The sequence below is a fragment of the Pteronotus mesoamericanus genome, unplaced genomic scaffold (genome assembly GCF_021234165.1).
Source record: "Pteronotus mesoamericanus isolate MK-2021 breed Mesoamerican mustached bat unplaced genomic scaffold, CSHL_Meso_final scaffold_85, whole genome shotgun sequence".
Lineage (NCBI taxonomy): Eukaryota > Metazoa > Chordata > Mammalia > Chiroptera > Mormoopidae > Pteronotus > Pteronotus mesoamericanus.
Genome location: NW_026555329.1, coordinates 18,332,330 through 18,353,143, shown reverse-complemented (window position 1 = coordinate 18,353,143; position 20,814 = coordinate 18,332,330). Strand labels below are relative to the sequence as shown.

The window sequence follows — 20,814 nt, the reverse complement described above, 5'->3', positions numbered from 1 at the left end:
AAGAAACCCAGCCGCGACTGGAACCCAAGAATCAGTGTGTTCACTTTGTGGCCGGCTTCACATTTTTTCCCCTCCTTGCAAAAAAAAAAAAAAAAAAAAAAAAAAAGCTGCTACAAGTCAGGCCTCTCCCCCACCCCCTATGCAATCACGAGGTAGATGAAAGGCAGAGCTGAAAGACTCGCGGTGCGGCTGGCAGAGCTCCGGGGAGGCTGGCCCCCCGGTGGGCAGGCCAGCCTGTTGGAGTTACACATCTTTTAGTGCCTTCAGCATGGAGGAGGGAAGCGACCAGCAGCCACAGCACTGGCGACGTATTGTGCTGTCACTTCAGGAAGAAGGAAAACCCAGAACAAATTTGACGTGGTTTTCACCGCAGGGCGATTGCAGTCCCATTCAAGGGTGTCACAGTCACGCCACCCACAGAGCAGAGCTCAGATGGAAATCAGGCCTCCTTCAAAGTGTCTCAAGCCGTTGCCTATCTCTCAATAGAATAAGCCAAGGATTTTAAAGAAACGCAGCCCTGTGGCCCTCTCTCCTTTGGCTTCCTCATATCTCAGGTTTCTCATTTACTGAAGAGAACAGCCCTCAGCTACAGGTACATCTCCCTGAGGTCGAGACCCTCCCCCACCCAACGCAACAGCTCTTACAGAAGAGCAGTCCACCGTTTCTGAGATTTGGGTCAGTGTTTATATCATGAATAACTGATCTTCTATAAAATTTCAGGCAAGTGAAGAAAAGGATTGCAGAGATTTACATTCAGGGACTTTTCTCCAAATTCAGAACACCAAAGCTTGAGTGCTTTGTTATTGCCACACCACCCACATTTTCAAGACCTATTTGGAGTTTTGTGACTTGTCTCTGACATTAAAATAGAAACATTTATCACTTATCACATTTAGTGGGGAATAGGGGGAAGGGCAGAAAGAAGGGTTTTCTTTTGGGTTTTGCCAGACCAAAACCATGGAGGGAGCCACGTATGTACGTGCGCTATTTCTGGGGAGGAGAGCATAGCTTGTGTTCACTTAAAAAAAAAAAATCGGACTTGTGGATAGCTCCGACTCTTTCCAATTTTTAACTGTAACAATGTCAACCTACTGACCTACAGCAAGTCAGAGAATGAAAAATGCCTGTCTTTCATGGAGGAGAATGTTCAAACTGACTACCAATAGATTAATCAGAGCCTCTTCGAGAGCATGACTGTAGTATAAGAAGAGCCCTAAATTCTGTTCAGGCTTCTTTCCCCAAATCATTAAAGTGTTGGCCAAAAATGACCAAATGTCACATACAGTGGTATAAAGTTTTGGTATGAGGAAAAGTCAGAGAAAATACAATTGCCATCATTTCATACCAATTTTCATGTCCAGTTTTCAGTGAAACTTTATATTACTCTAATTCTCAGGATAATAAAGTGTGAGGTGACTAAAAGTGTCTGTTTGCTAGGCTCCTTGCTTATCGATGGTGAAATGTTTGTCTTACTGTGAAAATGGCATACTGGCATAGTAAAACGAGGGTGCGCATTAACTGAAAACCCGGAGGATATATCCATGCCAGTATGAATAAAATCCTCCTCAAAATGAAACAGAGAGTCCAATAATGGTCATTATTTACCATGTGACACAAAGAAAAAGAATTCAGTAACTTTAAAAATAGTTTATTTCCCTCCTTCACAAGCACACAAGCCTTCTGACAATTATGCGAGGCTCCACAAATTAAATAAAAACTTACAGTAGAGTACATTTGTCTTACATGATTCAAGATAAAGTGGACTTTAAATCGATTGTGGGGAGTCCAGAGGGAATTAGGCCAGGTAAAAGGGGGGGGGGCGTGCATTTTTCTAGTGTTCATCGCCATAGGCAGTAAGCAGCGCATGCGCAGCCTACGAGAGGTTATCCAAAGTTAGCACATCCAGAAGCTGGGCTGCATCTCATGGCTTCTCTCTGTAATAAAATGCCAAGAGGACTTCCCCAAAGGACAAACCTTCATACTACTCATTTTGGTATCAGTAACAGAATAAGATTATTAAATATCCTCACCGTGGTTTTCATTACCAAAAAAACAAGACAAAAAACAAAACAACTGTGTTTCCTATAAAAGCTTCATAATATAATCCAGAGGCACAATTAGTGCACATTTAAAATCTGAAGCCAGGCTAAGATGGCTAATTCTGACCCTTTTCATTGCTTCCAGTGCCTTTTACTTTTTCTAAACACGCACCCAGTTTCTTACCAGTTTAAATGCACATGAAAGACTTTGCTCTGAGCACCCTGACTGCCTTTCAGTAGCCCCTCTGGGATTATAATCCTAATCTAAGGACAATAGCTCTAATTTCTATTCAGCTTTGCTCTTTCTCCCAAATCATGGGTGTTGACCAAATCCCAGGAAATGTCAGGTGCAAACGAAGGTTTGTGAGCAGATGCCCAAAGAGCAATTATGAATAATTTTACAATGATCTGGTGAAAAAAACATAAAGCAAATGAATGATTTCCCCTCATAAAAAAGCCTAGACTTGAATTTGAACAAAAGATGGACCTGAAAGGAATGAAATATTGCTTCAGTCCGAGATGGGGTAACCTTTACCCATGTAACAAAGCCATGGCAACATCCCACAGCCAGTCCTTCTAGGAGCCAACACTGGTAACTTTCGAGGTAGATACTGATGGCTTGAAGAGAGGTAAGTAGAGTCCAAATTTGTTTTCAATCCCTGCGAACGTTGCAACTGCCAGTTTGTAGCCCCCAACGTGATCAGGATTCGGGGCAGGCAGTGTGATCCGGGACTTAGGAACTGGCTCTGATCCCACGGGTTTCCTAAAAGAGAAGACAGAGAGGGGATCTGAGTTTGGTTGTATTATTATTATTTTTTAACCTGGAAAAAACAACTTTCAAAAACCAAAAGTCTGCACCATAAAGCAGTTATGGAATTTCTAGTCAGTTGTATGTTCCCGCTGGAAATGAGTCTGAAGACGTGATTTCCCTATTTCCCTACCCCCTCTCCATTTCCTCACAGAGCACAGGCTGGTGGACCTTCCTCCACAAGGGCCGAGTCTTAGAAGCGGCTGAAATTTAGCTGTACATCTAGCACGATGATACTTACGTTCCTCCAAAATCAACGTAGAACCACCGTTGCAGCAATTCATAGGTCAGCAGAGTTACACCAAACTGGGGTGAGGACCGAAACACACGAGCTTTAAGACAAAGTGGGAAAATATTGGATATAATTAGATTTTAAAAACTTTACCCAATACCCAAAGGTTTAGTTAAGGACAAATTACTTCCGTACCACCAGCTCCCTTCCACAGAGCTTTCGGGCCCTCCTCCCGCAGTATCTTCCTGAAGCAGTCCATCACGCCGCTGTAAGTGGTTTGGCCGGCCCTGGCGGCCACCTGTAATCGAGTCTTGATAACATCAGCAGGGGTCACTAACGATGCTGCCGGCATACCTGCGGGAAAGACAACACCATCAGTCTGCTCGCATCCTCACTATATAAAAATAACTGTGCTTTGAACTGCTGGCCCGTGGAAAGAAAGTTAAGCGTCCTAGGAAATCAAATGCTTATTCCACTGTCCCCTCTGGGAAGTGCAGCCCTGAGGATCTCATCTGCAGCAGCGACGCAGGCTCCCACCCACCTCCCGACACTCCTCCCCTCTCCCCTCCCGCAAGTCACACTCCCTTGTTAGGGTTCTAATTTCTAATCTTAAATAGCTGTAAGGAATTATTTATCAATAATACCACTTCAAGGAGTTGAGAACAAACAGAGAAAGTCTTTGGTGCTTTTTAAATTTTTTCTGCTTTCCTTTTGAAATCAGAAACTCGCCAAGTTATTAGGTCCGATTTTTCAGAGGTGAAGCTTGTTACGCGTTTCCTCTTCATGCTTTTCTGCGGCTGTTGGCAGTCACAGGAGGTGCCTTCTTGCACACGTTCAACCACCCCAACCCTCCAGACCCTAACCTCTCCAGTTACACCAGAAAAAGACTTTACTGATAGCTAAGCAAACACCGTGTGTGCACGCATCTGTGTGTGTGTTGGGGGGGTGCGGGGGGGTCATTAGAAGAGGAGACTTACACAGATAACACTTTAGGGTTCCTTTTTCATACGCTGTCATCTCCAGAAAAAATATTTGACAGAAAGCTTAAAATTTATATTGGCTGGTCATCAATGAAAAAGGAACAACAACAACAACAAAACCTTCCCAAAATTACCAATGGGAAATTTTTCTACAGTCATTTTATCCAAAATGGGACAGCCCATGTTTAGATTTTTTAAAAGCGAGACTGTACTCAGAAGACACTGTCTCTTCTGGTTTTATTACTTTTCCATTATGAACCCATTCCAAACCAAATTGGTCAAATGCAGATGCATAAATCTCCTTTGCTTTTTTTAAGGCTTAATAATTCTGTAAGAATTTCTGTCCAAACCAACGTGGTCTGGCTCACAGCAACATCTCATCCTTCTAACAGACAGCTTTAAAGTTCCAGTGTGTGCATGTGTGTCTGGGGAAAAGTGCAGAGCACACGTTTGCATTTTTATTACTAAGCTCAATCTCTTCCTCTTCCATCTTGACTGAGCTCCTCAAACATTCATCTTAAGTAACTGTTTTTATAGAATGCACTACATTTTTTGCTAACCAATGCTTCACTGGATAAGTCATCCTAAATTTCCTATTAGCTTGGAGGAATTATTTTAACTTTGAGCCAGAAATTTATCCTCCAACATAATGGAAGGAAACATGAAAAATGCTTAGAAACCCAGTGTTCACACCACTGATTTTGCTTTACTTCCGGGTTTAGAAAGAGGTTACAGCAAGGCTGTCTGCTTTAGACATCCAATGAAACCCTCCTGACAACGGTGGGCAGGCCTGTGAGGTGACTGTGAAACACACACAAGCAATAAAGTGGGTAGTCTTCACAAATAGTTCCCTGTTATGGAAAAAAGAAAGGTACGTATGGGGGGAGCAGAGGAAAGATATTGATTAGTGGAATAAAACTGCCAAAAGAAACGTAAGATGTTTCATAAACTGCCTGACAAAGCTGATGGGGGGGGCGGGTGTGGGGTGTGTGTGTGTGTGTGTGTGTGTGTGTGTGAGAGAGAGAGAGAGAGTTGGGGGCGGGGATGCTGAGAATAGGGAGCCCGCACACAACCTCACCCTCTCCATCCCCAGCTCCCACGTCTCAGACCCGGTAGACAGCTGCGAGGGCCTCAGAGGAACGGGGATCTCTGTGGACAGGGGACTTCTGGGAGCCTGGAGAATAGCACAAGGCTGCTCCAAGCAAGGCCGGGAAAGGCTCGGAATGAATTTGCCTGGTCTGTCCTGGCTTCTAAAAGGCTAATGACACTGATCGAGAGGTTACGTTTTCTCTATTCCCAAAGATGGGGTGGACAAGAGGAGGCTAGGAACCAGAGGCTGCTTCTAGGTTCCTCACCAGGGAGGGGCCCGGCAGCCTACCTGATGCTTTAAGTGATAGGCAAATGGTGAGTGTGTGGGACTGCCCATTCCCCGGGTGACAGGAACAATTTGGGGTGCTCTCTAGTCAATAAAAATTCTAATTCTTTAAAGAGGCCCAGCAACTATAGAGAAAAAGTTCTTTTGCAACCAAAATGAAGCAGGACCAGAAAAAGACAACTTTGGGGCAAGTCATCCTTAATTTTCATATACATATACTAACATTCTTAATTTTTACATATACTAAGTATCCCATTAGTATATATTAAGGACATACTTCTCTGTTTATGGCATAGAGAGTTAGTATCTATTTATTTTGGATCAAGGTTAAGAGGTTTAAAAACTCCCTTTATATCCTTATCTAAATTATCTACTTGTATCAGCTTCTAAGAGAAGTATAAAGATTCTCATTTGGAATGAGAAAATATGTCCTTGCCATACTTTTACATTGAACTTTTATAAGACACTGTTGATAGCACATAGAGGTTGATGTCAGGGAATTTTATCTTTTGTAAGTGTAAGATATGCCTCTGTACTCTTGAATGCTATTTTTAAACCCTCATTTCCATTTATTCTGACACTGAAATTGCTAAACTTGCTTATTGTTGGTATGTGCCCAGTATATAGTTTTCAGTCATTTTCTTTCGATTTTTCTATGTCATTGTTTTCTCAAACTGCAGGTGACTAGATTCCCTTTCATGACTTATGAGAAAGTATCTTTTCACTATGGGCATTGGCTCCACACAACTGTGGCTGTTACTGTGGTTAACAGGCTGATTTCTGCCGTCCTGTATTATGGTTTTTATTTTCTCTGCTTTTGTTCCCCTTTTGATCTCCATCCTTTCCTGATGAATGTATTCCAGATATTATACGCATTTATTACACAGGTGTACTACTTATAATGTTTACAATTAATTAGCACTTACATCCTTCACCAGAAAGGTGGGAACGCAGCACACTTCCACATTTGTCGTTCCTTCATCTGCCTCCCAAAGACCCTTCTGGTGTAAACATGTATGTGCCAGAGTTAGCAGTTATTTAGAACGATTCTCAGTTTAACTTCATTTGCTCTGTGTCATATATCCCACATTTTCTTCATTCTTAAAGTCGCTTTTCATTTTGACTTGAAGAGGTCTGTGAGGGGTAACCTTTGAGTCCTGGCATGGAGAAACTAACTTGAGTGTGGCCTTCCCTCCTGAATGCTAGTGTGCTGGGAATGTAACTCAGGTTCCAGCCATCCTCCCCTGGCACTTTGAAGGTGCCTGGTATTGAAAGTCAGGCGTCTACTACTGATTCCTTGCTGTCTTCCCTCCCTTATTACTTCTCCCTAGGGAAAGTTCTATGAAGTGAATGTTAGACCTCCTGGATTATTCCTATATGTCTCTTAAACTTTCTCATATTTTTAATCTCTGTATTTTTTGCTCCATATTTTAGAGTGTTTCTTCCCCCCCCCCCCCATGAGTTTATTTTCCAGATGCCTAATTTGGCCTTTGATCATATCCATTCTATCATTCAGACCATCTACAGATTTTTAATTTTGGCAATCCTATTATTAGTTTTCAAGAAAGCTTCTTTACTGATCGTTCCTTTAAAATCTCTCTGAGGATCTTAATTATAGTTGTTAAAAGTCCTCCTCTATTCCCTGAATTGCCTGTGTTCTCTGTAATTCTGTTTACCTGCCTTACTGCTCAGTCTTGTCTGAGAACCTCTGTCTGTCTATTGATACTCAAGTTCAAAGGACAGGCTGATTAGTGCTGTGGATGGCTTCTATCCTACTCTAGGCCACTGTCACCCACAGGCCTTTCTCCTGAATGGGAGGCTCCCCTACGGACTTTGTGACATGGGTGAGGCCTGTTCACTGGGTGCAGGCGGCTAAGTTAGCTGGTGGAGTGGGGAGCCTCCAAATCAGCCTGTCCTTTGAACAGAGAGCTTTGCTTTGGAAGCAGAGGAATTAATTTATACCCCTCTTGGGAAGAGTGGCCATGAGGGTTGTTGTTGTTTTTTTTTTTTTTAATTTAACTTCTGCATGTGTGGTAAAGGTCTGGAATGATCCCTTAGCCTTGCTGGCCCTGCTTTCTTTCAGCCCCTTACAATTGCCCCCTCCTAGCAAGTGATCCCTTTCTTGAGAAAACAGCCCAGGCTTTGAGCCTGGGTTCGAGTGTTGCCTGAAGCTCCAAATAAAGCGGAGAAGACAAGAGAGGACCAAGCCTGACCTTTAGGCAGTGAATGCAGTTCTTAAACTCTTGCCCATGATTCACCCTGAAATCTCCAGCTCCAGACTCCAGGCCTTCTATTATTCCCCGAGAGGTCAAAACTCTCTGCTTCTGCTCTTACATGAACAAAAATCGTTTTTCCTGCCAGTGTTTTATGCTGTGGCATACTTCAGTCTAGTTTCAGGGTAAATATGGTTCTGTTTCCTGCTTCCTGAGGGCTGGCGCTAACATTTCCTAGTGTCAATAAGGAGTTTTAAAAAAATGTATTTTCTGACATTTTAAGATATTTGGGAAGAGATGAGGTGAATATGCGCAGTCTATTACCTTGACTTAACCTCTCCATTACATTTTTTTTAAAGGCCCTAAGAACTGCTTTTAAATTATTATTGTTTACCTCTTTATTGAATTTATTGGGACACTGGTTAATAAACTTACATAGGTTTCAGGTGTACAATTCTGTAATACATCACCTGTATACTACATTGTACGTTCACCACCTCAAGTCTCCTTCCATCACCCATCATTCATCCCTGCTTCACCCTCTACCTCCTACCGCCCCCTTTCCCTGTGGTAATCAACGTACTGTTGTCAGTGTCTACAAGGGTTTTTTTTTGTTTTTTTTTTGTTTGCTTAATCCTGTTACCATTTTTATCAAAGCTCCCAAGCCCCCTCCCCTCTGCCAGCTATCAATCTGTTCTCCATCTATGAGTCTGTTTCCATTTTGTTTTTTAGTTTATTTTGTTCAATAGACTTCACATATAAGTGAAACCATATGCTATTTGTCTTTCTCTGACTGGTTTATTTTACTTAGCATAATACTCTCCAGGTCCATCCATGCTGTCGCAAAAGGTAAGATTTTACTCTTTTTTATGGCTGACTAGAATTCTATTGTGTAAATGAACCACAGCTTTTTTCTCTACTTATCTCCTGATGGGCACTTGGGCTGCTTCCAAATCTTGGCTATTGTAAATAATGCTGCAATGAGCATTGGGATGCATACATTCTTTCAAATTAGTATTTCAGGTTTCTTTGGATATATTCCCAGCAGTGGAATCACTGGGTCATAAGGCAATTCCACTTTTAATTTTTTGAGGTAACTCCACACTGCTTTCCACAGTGGCTGCACCAGTCTGCATTCCCACCAACAGTGCACTAGGGTTCCCTTTTCTCCACATCTTCGCCAGCGCTTGTTTGTTGATTTATTAATGACAGCCATTCTGACAGGTGTGAGGTGGTATCTCATTGTGGTTTTAATTTTCATTTCTTTCATAATTAATGACATTGAGCATCTTTGCATATGTCTATTGGTCATCTGTATGTCCTCTTTGGAAAAGCGTCTGTACAGGTCCTTTGTCCATTTTTGAATTGGATTTTTTTTTTTGGTATTGAGGTTTATTAGGTTCTTTATAAATTTTGGATATTAACTATATCAGATTATCATCGACAAATATGGTCTCCGATTCAGTGGGCTGTCTTTTCATTTTGTTGATGGCTTCCTTTGCTGTGCAAAACTTTTTAGTTTGATATGATCCTATTTCTTTGTTTCCCTTGCCTCAGGTGATATATCAGAAAAAATATTGAGAAAATATGAGAAATGTCCGAGATTTTACTGCCTATGTTTTCTTCTAGGGTTTTCAAGTCTAATATATAAGTCTTTACTTCATTTTAAATTTATTCTTGTGTAAGGTGTCAGAAGGTGGTCTAGTTTTATTTTTCTGCATGTATATGTCCAGATTTCCCAACACTATTTATTGAATAGACTATCTTAACCTCATTGTATGTTTTTTCCTCCTCTGCCAAATATTAATTGACGATAAAGGCGTGGGTCTATTTCTGGGCTCTGTACTTAGTTCTATGATCTATATGTCTCTTTTTATGCCAATACCATGCTGTTTTGATTACTGTAGCCTTGTAGCATAGTTTGGTATTAGGTAGTGTGATCCTTCTAACTATTCTTTCTCAAGATTGCAGTGGCTATTCAGGGTCTTTTGTGGTTCAATGTAAATTTTTGGAATATTTGTTCTAGTTCTGTGAAATACACCATTGGTATCTTGATAGGAATTGCACTGACTCTATAGATCGCTTTGATTAGTATGGATATTTTAATGACGTTAATTGTTCCTATCCATGAACATGGTAGGTACTTCCACTTACTTGCATCTTCTTCAATGTCTTATAATTTTCTGAGTAGAGGTCTTTTAAATCCTTGGTTAAATTTATTCCTAGGGTTTTTTTTTTTTTTAAATGTAATTATAAACATGTTATTTAGCTTCCATGTCTTGTGTGTGTTTTTCAGTGTTTTCATGTGACTGATTTGTAGTTTCATACCACTGTGGTCAGAAAAAATGCTTGACATGATTTCAATCTGCTTAAGTTTGTTTTTTGGCCTAACATGTGGTCTATCCTAGAAAATGTTCCATGTGCACTTGAAAAGAATGTATACTCTTCCACTTTGGGTGAAATGCTCTGAAGATATCAATTAAATCCATCTGATCTAGTGTCATTTAAGGCCACCATTTCCTTGTTGATTTTCTGCCTGGAACATCTATCCAACGATGTCAATCAGGGTGTCAAAATCCGCTACTATGACTGTTGATCTCTACCTTTATATCCATCAAGATTTGCTTTACATGTCTCGTTGTTCCTATGTTGGGTGTGTAAATGTTTATACGATTTATATCCTTTTGTTGGATTGCTCCCTTTGTCATTAGGCTGAATCCTTTTCTGTCTTTTACTACTGCTTTTGTTTTAAAGTCTATTTTGTCAGATGTAGGTATTGCTAAACCAAGCTTTTTTAAAATTTCCATTTGCACAAAATGTCATTTTCTATACCTTTACTTTGAGTCGATATGTTATCTTTCATTCTGAGGTGTGACTCTTGCAGACAATATATATATGGGTTTTCCTATGCATTCAGCTACACTAGGTCTTTTGATAGGAGCATTTAAGCCATTTACATTTAAAGTGATTATTGATAGGTACATATTTATTATCATTTTATTCTTTGTAACTATGTTCCTTTGTTTTTATAATTTATATAGATGTAATGACAGGTAAAGGATGCAGTGAGTCAATGGCAAGATGGGATTAAAACTGAGAATTTTATATTCTCATCTTGAAATCATCATTTCCTGATGCAGGTAGAGTGATCTCATTGCTACTCATGCAACTAGGGTTTCCGAGCAGCCAGGAAGGGTCAATCCTGCCTTTGAAGAAAAAGAATTAATTAAGAATTCAAGAGGAGCTATCTGGGTTCCTTCCCCCAGGGGCTCCCCAGGCTACAGGAAAGACACGGGTCCACAAAACAGCAAACAAACTTCTCAAAGCCAGGGGTTGTTCTCAGGAGACTTAAGCCATGCATCTGACGAGAACAGTATCTGTATCAAAACTCTTTGGACCCAGTCATCTCATGACTGCCTTAGGGTTCATTAACTCATTAAATGTTTGTCACCACCTGGAGAGCTAATCCAGATTGTTCCGGCCTTTAGGGTATCTGGATGAGGAGTAGCATCAAAGAACAAACTGATTCCTGCTGTGGTTATAATCAAATTTCCTCTAGGGATTTACATTGGGATGTAGAAACCAACTTCCATATCTATTTTTTTCTATTGATATTTTCACTGTAGAGCTGGTAAAAAAGACAATAGTCATTTCTCTCTGGGATTCAATTTATATATACATCCAGTTCCTATAACCTTACACAACAGCTAGGAGGAATCAGGTATCTAATAGGACCAAGTTGTTTGTTGTTTAGGCTTTTACTACATTTCTTTATCATACTATTGCTTCAATTCTGGGTAAGCTATTATACACTATTTTGCTTAGGTACCACTAAAGAACAATTATTAAAAAATTTTTTTAAAGTTCTGACTTAAGCTCTGGTTGGGTAGCTCAGTTGGTCAGTGTTGTCCTGATACGCCAAGGTTGTGGGTTCGATCCCCCGTCAGGGCACATCCAAAAAGCAACCAGTGAATGAATAAATAGGTGGAACAACAAATAGATGTTTCTCTCTCTTCTCCCTTCCTCTCTCTCTAAAAACAATCAATAAATAAAAATTTAAACAATTATAAGAAAATCAAACTAAAACTCCTAATTTAGTTATCATTCTTATGCTATGAAGTGAAACTACAAATTCAAATGGAACTTGAACTGGAATCCAGGAATACCACCAAATGTAGCATTTTTAATGAGTCTTTTCTGGAGTTAAGAAATTAAGCTTGTCTAATAATCTACTCTGCCAGAAGTAAGGTTAATTCCCCCAACTTTCTTTTCAGTAGCTATTCAAAGCAATATATAGCCCTCTTCTGTGTACAATGTCAAGAACCAGAAGCAAAGTTCCAGAGCAGTGGCATGGGGTGGGGGTGGGGAAGGAGTCTGTGAGGGACACTCACCAGCTATGGCGCCCGCTAAGAGCAGGCTTCCTGGGCTAATCTGGCCATCTTCACTCGCAAAGGAAGCCTTCACATGAGCATAGCACGGGAAGTAGATGGCCGAGAAAGGAATGTCCCGCAGAAAGCATGCTTTGGCACCCTGTCCATTTGAAAAGGAAGAAAAACCACATGAAACACATATCCCATTGAGAAGATCAAGCTTCTTTGGAACCTACCTCAGAACAAAATATTCCTGGAGAAGACTGAATTGTACTCACAAGTTAAAAGGGAAACAGAAAAAAAAATATCACCCAACTTCTGCAAGTAATAAATCTAAATTTTCCTTTTTTAAATAAAAATCATTTTAGCCCTGGCTGGATTGAGTGCCAGCATGCAAACCAAAGGGTCGCCAGTTCAATTCCCAGTCAGGGCACATGCCTGGGTTGCGGGCCAGGTCCCCAGTAAGGGGTGTGCAACTGCACACTGACATTTCTCTCCCTCTTTCTCCCTCCCTTCCCCTCTAAAAATAAATAAATAAAATCCTTAAAAAAATCTTTTTATTGTGTGCCATGCGGAAGGGATAGTTCTTATTACATTTTTTATTATTTTAATTTTTTAATGCATCTTTTTAAAAGATTTTTTTATTTATTCTACCACAGTTGTCCCAGTTTTCCCCCCTGCACCCTCCTCTGCTCATCCCACCCATTTACTCTAATAGTAAGATTTCTATTAAAATGTTTTTGGAATTCCATCTTGACATCCTTTTAAATCAGTGATCACAGGTCACTGGCATTTTAAGGAGGACTTGTTCTCAGAAGATGGGCAGCAACAACCAAGATGCAACTTTGTTTATACAGTAGGAAATAGAAACATTATATAGGTGGCAGGGGGAGGATTTTTTTTTTTTTTGTAGCGTTTGAGACTCTGATAAAAGTGTTGGGACTATCACAGAAAAAAACACACGTATGTAAAAAATTACATACCTTTTAAAGGGGGTCATGGATCTTCTAATTTATTCAGGTACTTACCTCTACCTCCCAGTATATATGAAACATTGATAAATGCCTGTTCTAAAACCTTAAATAGTTACAATAATTCTTACACATTTAAGAGCCGTGTGCAGAACAACTAAAAACTAGAGCAAAGTCCTCATCAAGGAATTATTGGTGCCAAAATGATGGCATCAGGAGGCCTTGAGAATCGATGTGTGCCCAGAAATATGATGAAACAGTTAACCATCTAATGAAAGGCACAAGATGTATATTGGGTTTTATGTAGACTAATTGGAAAGGAAGTCACCCTTTTTCAACACTTAACGATTTACTATCATTTCTTTTACAGATGTCTAATACCTAGAACTTTCCACCAAATTTAGAGGTTCTTCAAAGAAAATAATGACTCCATCCAGATTCAACAGATGTAGTCAAGCGCAGTGACATTTATTGAAGTCCAGTGATGTCGGATCTTGGGTATTCTTGGCTGATGCTGGGCTCCAATCTGTCAAACTTCCTTAATGCTACACATTCATTACTGTAGCCTTTGCTTTTCTGACACCCGCATTACACTCCTCACTCCAACTGAGCTTGTGGGTAACAAAACCCTTAGTCTTTTTTGTAGGAACTGCTGTTAACCCAGGTCTCCTGTAACTTAACTCACTGCCTTAAACAAGTAACATAAGTAAGACTTGGTGTTTAATCCTATTAAACTTCATCCTAGTTTGGCCCATCCTTCCAACCAGAACGAATGCTCGGAATCTAGGCCCTGTCGTGTTGCCCATTCCTCGGTCAACTCAACCATGGATGTGTTCAGATGTCTCTGTCCACTTTGAGTACAGATATTTCAAGAAAAGGAGACTCCACATCAGGTACTGCCCATCAGTCCATGCTTTTCTATCTTGTCTATCCCCAAACTGTTAAAACGCCTAATTGAGAAAAGGAATCACAAAACCCACCACCAAATTTCTCATTGTATATGCGCGCAAGCTGATGCCCAGGACAGTTAATCTAGCAGTTGCATGTCTCTTAAGGGCTATGGTGTTGGCTTGCTCAGAGGACATCCTTGGAGACAGTGCCAGAGACAGGTCCACAACATAGGCATCCTGACGGCTTTCCCTGCCCCCCAGTTTCAAGGGGAAAGTACAGGACATCAACAATGTCCATGGAGAGCATCCAGTCTTTTCTCCATGATGAGTTTTTTAAAAAAAGTTATAATGCAGGTAGTTACATTGTAAGGGTAATTCTATCACCCATTTTTTCCCTCTACTTTCACATTCTTTTCCTTATTTTGCTTCCAAACCTTTCTGTAAGTTCTGCTAGCTATTTGCCCATATGCAGACTCTGTCAGGAGATATTCAAATTAGACACCAAGTAACCAACTCAAGTGAAGATTAAATCTTCAAGCCTGGCTCCCTCAATATAGTAAAAAACACTGCCATGCTACTGACTTTCTAAACAAATCACTTTGGAGTAATTTTTTGGGCTGATGATTCCTTCTCCCACAAACCCTGCTTTTTACTAAATCCTTTAGTTTTTACTTTTAATCTCACCTCCTAGGTCTTAGCATTTTAGAGCCACACTTCAGTCTATATGCTCTGTTCATTGTTCTGCTGGTAATACTTTCCCCTTTAAATTTTTCCCCCTGACCACGAAATATTAAGTGTTTATCATAGACAATACAGGAAAGTATTGAAAATTGAAACTGCTGTCATTTGGGGCCTAGGACACGTTCCTGGCGACACCGATTTAGCTTTGTCAATTCACACAGAAAAAAAAAAAAACCCCAAAAACCCCCACAACTAAAAAGAGAAATGAGAGGCTTTGGGCTGCATTGTCAGGTTTCTGCAAGAAAAACTAACTCATTTCTTGGAAAACTATACTAGAAACCAAAACCAGGCCTTTTGTTTTTCAAACAAAGATATATAATTTGCTGAGGATACAACAGAGCTTAGGAGGAAGTAGTGGATAATTTTGTACTGGAATGTCAACATTTAAAAAGAAGGAGAGAAAGACAGCGTTAGCCCCTGTTATGCTATGTGGCTTCACTACGATCAGAAGGCCTGGGAAGCTGTGATCTGAAAATAGAGACATCCCTGCGACACAGGAAGGGCAGGGCCTCATCAAGAAGCAGTTGGGCTTTCCCGAGAAGAAACACTCTCTCCCGCAATCGGGATAATCAATCATGTGCCAGTGTGAAAACAAGCGTCTAGCAATGGGTGTGATAGGTTTTAGGAGATGTTTGAAAACAGCCCCAGATGACTAAGAAGAAGAATGGCTTAGTCAAAAAACAAAGGGACAGCCCTGGCTGGTGTGGCTCAGTGGACTGAGTGCCGGCCCGCAAATCAGGGGGTCGCCAGTTTGATTTCCAGTCCAGGGCATGTGCCTGTGCTGTAGGCCAGGTCCCCAGTGGGGGCTGTGTGAGAGGAAACCACAAATTGATGTTTCTCTCCCTCTCTTTCTCCCTCCCTTCCCCTCTCTAAATAAACAAAATCTTTAAAAAAAAAAAGAACAAATAGAAAAAGAACAAATCTGAGGAAAAGGTGGAGCTGCACTGTGAAACACTAGAGGAAAAATGGATAGGAACATGTTGTATTTTTCCTACTGGGAATCAGACAACGCACAGTAAAAATCAAGTAACTTTCGCACACTGGAGTGAATGTTAGACTATGTAAGAGGTCTCAGGTTTCTGATTTTCTGAGAAAAAGGAAGAAAAGGAAAAGTCGAAGAGGAAAGATAACATGTAGAACAGCCGCCACGTCTGCTCTACAGAGGTAGGACTGCCTTGCCGGCAAGTTCAAGCATTTAAATTTCCACTGATCAAGGTACGGAGGACACCTGGTACAAAACCCTTTCTATCAATGCATATCCAGGGATGAGCATTGGGAGAAATCCAGTTTTGAACCTCCTCACTTGTCAAAAATCCTACAGGCTGCCTTCTTTGAGGGTGTGGGGGGAGGAGGAAACAGGGATTTAGGAATAAATGAGGTGATAATTGTGAAAGTCCAGTGTAAAGTGCCAACTGCAGTATAGAGGTTCAGGGACGGTGGGGATGAGGGGTCCTGCTCCCGGCCTCTCCTGGTGCCTGCATCCTTGCGCAGCCCAGCACCTGCTCACGCCTCCCGGCGGCAAAGCCCTGTCCTGAGTCGGGAGGTGCCCCAAGCCTCTCCTACACCACAGGTATCAAAGCTCAATTCCCGAGGAAAGCCAGCTTTGCAGAAGGTTGGAGGAAAAGGCACAGGCTTATTAAATTTCCCTGGCCTCCTTTCCTCACCACTTCCTTCAGGTCTAAGGCACAAAGGCAGGTGCCAATTTGTAAGGCTGCCCCAGGCTATACCTGACCTGTTGCTCCGCACAATGAAAAGGGAAGCAGGATGTGAAAAGGGCTTTTAAAGTTCCAACAGTGAGAATGTCTCTCTCCCAGATTCCTTGATAAACCCTTCACTTTGTGGTGAACACCCATTCTCCAGTCCTACATCAAAACATAAACCTGTTTGACTTGATTTCTACTCCCCCCCAACCCCCGAAGGATTTTTACCAGGTGACCAGGCACTCTGATCAGGCAATTTTATAATAAAGGGAAACATTCCATGCTGCCCAAGAACTTGCGTCAGCAACACAAAAATAATTACCTTGGCCATTAAAAAATTAATAAGTTACAAAGTGTGTGCCACCTAAAATAAATCTTGGAATGTTCTTGCCCCGTAAGAAAATCCCCACATTTTCCTGCCTTAAGTCTTTCTCACTGGCAGCCCAGCCTCAGACATTCTCTGCTTAGCCCTGAATTTCCTTTGTACACAGTAAAATCACTTGGGGGAAAATTAATCAATGCAAAATGCAATCATCTGATCTCTTACTATTCATTAAAGCACTCTCTCTAAAGAGGGGAAATTATTATGTTTTTTTCCCCCTTTTAAATAAAAGGCCCACTAATAACAGACAGGAACAATAAAAGGCATCTCAGGGGAGACCTATATGTAAAATAAACTAGAATCAAAACGCAGATCTAGTTTAATTATCGACTTTGGCTGCATTCCAATTCCCTATCACTCTGAAGTCTCTTGCTGTCATTCTATTTAAGGTCTAGGAAAGCTTCTTTAAGGGCAGGCCTCACCTCAAGTTAATAGTCCACAATGGACATGGCCACTTAGGCTTAGAGACACTGGCCATGGTGTCACCATGGCAAAGGAATTATTTATTTTGCTTCTCATGCGTTTGGGATGTGGACACTGTGAAAGCCCAAGGGAGCTTTAATCAATTCTTAAGTTGCTGGAATCATCCACTCAAGTTTACTCTGGCAGCTCTGTCTGGCATGAAACTGTCAAAAGATGTAACACAACAGGATTTGTATCTTACACACACATGCACACATGCACGCGCAGGCACTGCTATCTCCAATGTCTTTTTTCTTTCTTTTTTAAAGCTCTTCATCTCAGTTGGTATCACACCTGCCCAACCAATTTAAGGGGGGGAAAAACAGTCTTGAAGGATGGTTACTGATAAAGAAGTCAGGGCTAGGGCAGGTCTTTTCGCATGCTAATGCCTGCTTATTCTAGCTGTACCTGCAAATACAGCTCTAAACAGACTACTTCTAATACAGGGGAAGGTAATTACACTCACAAAGGCACCTCTGTGTCAGGGCCGGGCACCAGGAGCCAGCAGGTCTGGGAGACGGAGGCTTAACAGAGACTCCTGCAGTGAATGCACATTGTCTAGCACGGGGGAAAATGCCAGACTGGGGGACCCTGCAGCATTCAGGACAACAGTGGTGCACCTTGTCTGGGAAGGTTATTTAATGCTTCTGGCACCTGTAGTCAGGGCCACCCCTCTTTTTCTTACAGGTTCAAAATTTATTTGGCATGTATAATTGTATATTTTGATCCTGGAGCTACAAACAATGGGTAGCATGTCATGTCTTGATCCCTCAGCATTCCTCTTGGCTTCTCCCAAGCAAGTTAACCCTTATAGCACAGCCTGGCAGCACCTCTTCTGCCCAGTCAAGGCACAGCTAGGGCCGCGTGGCTGGGATATGAACAGGGCCAGTTTGAGTATCTTCCTGAGATATACCACTGGTGCCAAGACCTGTTATGTGTGTCGTTGGTGTTAAAACCAAATAAACCAGCTATCAACTGGAGACTTGTATCAGTGACTTTGATATTACATCAATTTTAATATAAAATATCAATGCCTATTATTAAGTTTCTGTAGTCCGGGGACTTTTAGGACATTGGTTTATCCTTAATTTCATTGCAATTCTAACAAAGGCATTTGGCAACTCAAGGTTTTGGGGTAGAAAATGCACTCCTGTGTCAGTGTTCTCTACTGTTCTGCTATCGTATGCTGCTTTGCCATCAACAACGCTCTCAACTGTCAATGGCTAGAAACTCTGTGGAGAGAACCAAATGCCTAGTTGAGGACATGCTTCAACTGGTTTGCTCTTGATCCATTCTCTTGACAAGTTTCATCCAAATGTGCAATACTGTGCAGGCAATGTCTATGATAATTCCTCTTTTCTCCTTGAGGTAGATCTTGGAGAAAGATAAAGTTCTTTATTCCAGTCCCCTTCAGCATACCCAATGAAGGCCATTTCTCTGCAACATTATGGCTGACCTCCTGGCTGAGCTGGGTGTTCTCTTCATGTTTCACCTTCCTATATGCAATTCTTCTTGGAGAGGGTGCCTTCTCAGAGAGGAAGCAGCCTGCACTCAGAGAAGCAGTCACAATGAATCATCTTAAGTATGGCTCTGTACCTAAATTCCGCCACTCGCCACCAGCAGCAGGACACTGCAGGAGCAGGGATACAGGCTGTGGGGCCAGAGGCCTGGGATCAAGTTATTGCTCTGCCACTTAAAATCTGACAGTAGGTAAAGTTCTTAAACTCACTGTACCTCCGGTTCCTCACCTATCAAATTCTTATTGACATAAGAATTAAGTTTACAATCAATGCTTAACATAAAGTACCTAGTACAATGCCTAACACAAGGGTCTTCAATAAAAGCTGACGATATAAAGGTAATTAATATTATCAATGAAGAGCACACTGTCCTGTTGGAGCAGAAAATGGAAATAGCTAATATATTCTTTAAACAACTAGCAGCTGGAACAGGACTCCTATGTGGTTTCATACCTGAATTCCAGTAGAGTTCTGTATTTATCAGGCTAAGAGCCAATTTTTTATTTGGCGGAAGACCTAATCCTACCAAATAAGTTTAAATTAGTTTGCTAAATTGATCATGTCCCACATGGGACTCTTTGGCTGTCATAGGACATATTACTTTAATTTTACAGTCAATGAACATTTCTTAAACTGGCCATCGTTTAAGTGCATACCTTGGTCACAATTAGAAACCAGAGAAATGTTAATAGATTAGTAGGTATATATGTCACTTCTGGAAAATATAATCAGAGTACTCCATTAATACTCTGGATTAGTAGCAGTGTTTTCAATACTTTAAACCTGAAGGACAGCATATTATAATACACAAGTTTAGCTAAAATAAACAAGTGCTGTGTTAAAACACTAATTCTACAGGCACTTAGCAAAAAAGAAACAAACAACAACAAAACATGAACTTGATAAAAATGTTTGCCCCCAAAAGATAGGTTATCTGCAACCTGGAACTAGAACACTAACATATTATTGTACATACTCTTGCATATCTGAATTGTCTTCTTTAGTAAAACTTACTGCCTACTAACATTAATTTTTAAAAGAATTTTATGGCACAGGAATGGTATGGTTATATTCTCTCACCTCCCTTAAGACTGATCACTTTAAAGGCAATAATACTGTGTTCAGTTTTAACTCCAGCACCTACTAGGATTAGCTCTCAACAAGTATTTGGTTAATGAATGGAAGAATGATAAAAAAAATTAATCAGTTTCTAGTATTTTAAGAGTCTTTTCTAGCCTCTTCTGCACACTCAACTCCTTTGGGCATTGTTTTATAAAAATAATATTTTTTAAGGTGTCTCTTTTCCAAAGTCCAAAGTAAAATGCCTGACCTAGAGAGGGGGCTGCTGACCACGGAGCATCAGAAGTTACCCGGGACTGGGGCACTTTGGAAGGAGCTCGGTATCGCTCCAAGAATCCATTAGCTGACACCCCATAATTTAAAATTAATAATAACTGACACATCATGTGTGTTATGTGCTAAGTTCTATGTACTTTACATGTATGATTTTAGTACATCCTATGTACTAAACAATCCTATGAATGTGGAGGTACTATCTTCTTTTTACAGATAATGCATATGAATCACAGGGACAGAAAGATTTAAAAAAGCCTATTTTTCCTAGTTCATTTTCCTTTAATACAACCTTTGGGTAGAATACTATGGACAATATCACATGACTTCCAATGACACAATTTTAGATACAAAACCTGGCCCCTTGAGGTACTTGATACTCTCTCCTTTCTAAAATTCTGTCTTTTAACGAAATGTCCAATATGTTCTATTATGGCAGATGTTTTTGACAAGGCCATTGGGAAGGCACAAAGTGACTTTTCGATGAGCACAAGAGGCATCACTAGACAGGCAGGTGCCCACTGTCAGGGTCCGTGGCGCCCCGCACGGCACACGCCGCTGGTACTGCTACTCTGGGTAATGCACGAGCTAGGAAGATATATGGGCCCTCGTGCTTCACGACAGATAAAATAATTTTACATTTCTATAATTTAAGGAGTTTCTATAAGATCTAAGGTGACATGTTCTCATTTTAAAAAACAAAACAAAGCAAAATTGAGTCATTGTTCTATATCATCACTTAAAAATGGCACTGGGTACTAAAAGCAATTAGGAAAAA

General features: G+C 40.9%; 1 protein-coding gene across 1 annotated transcript in view; it reads right to left on the bottom strand.

Annotated features, from left to right (window-relative positions):
* Nucleotides 1-1,607: 1,607 nt before the first annotated feature.
* SLC25A13 (solute carrier family 25 member 13) overlaps nt 1,608-20,814 on the bottom strand; it is a 172,666-nt gene continuing 153,459 nt past the window's right edge. Inside the window, 4 exon segments of the mRNA XM_054564276.1 lie at nt 1,608-2,802; nt 3,089-3,179; nt 3,275-3,433; nt 12,039-12,177. Of these exon segments, the coding sequence (XP_054420251.1) occupies nt 2,616-2,802; nt 3,089-3,179; nt 3,275-3,433; nt 12,039-12,177 (576 nt within the window). The 3' untranslated portion in view covers nt 1,608-2,615.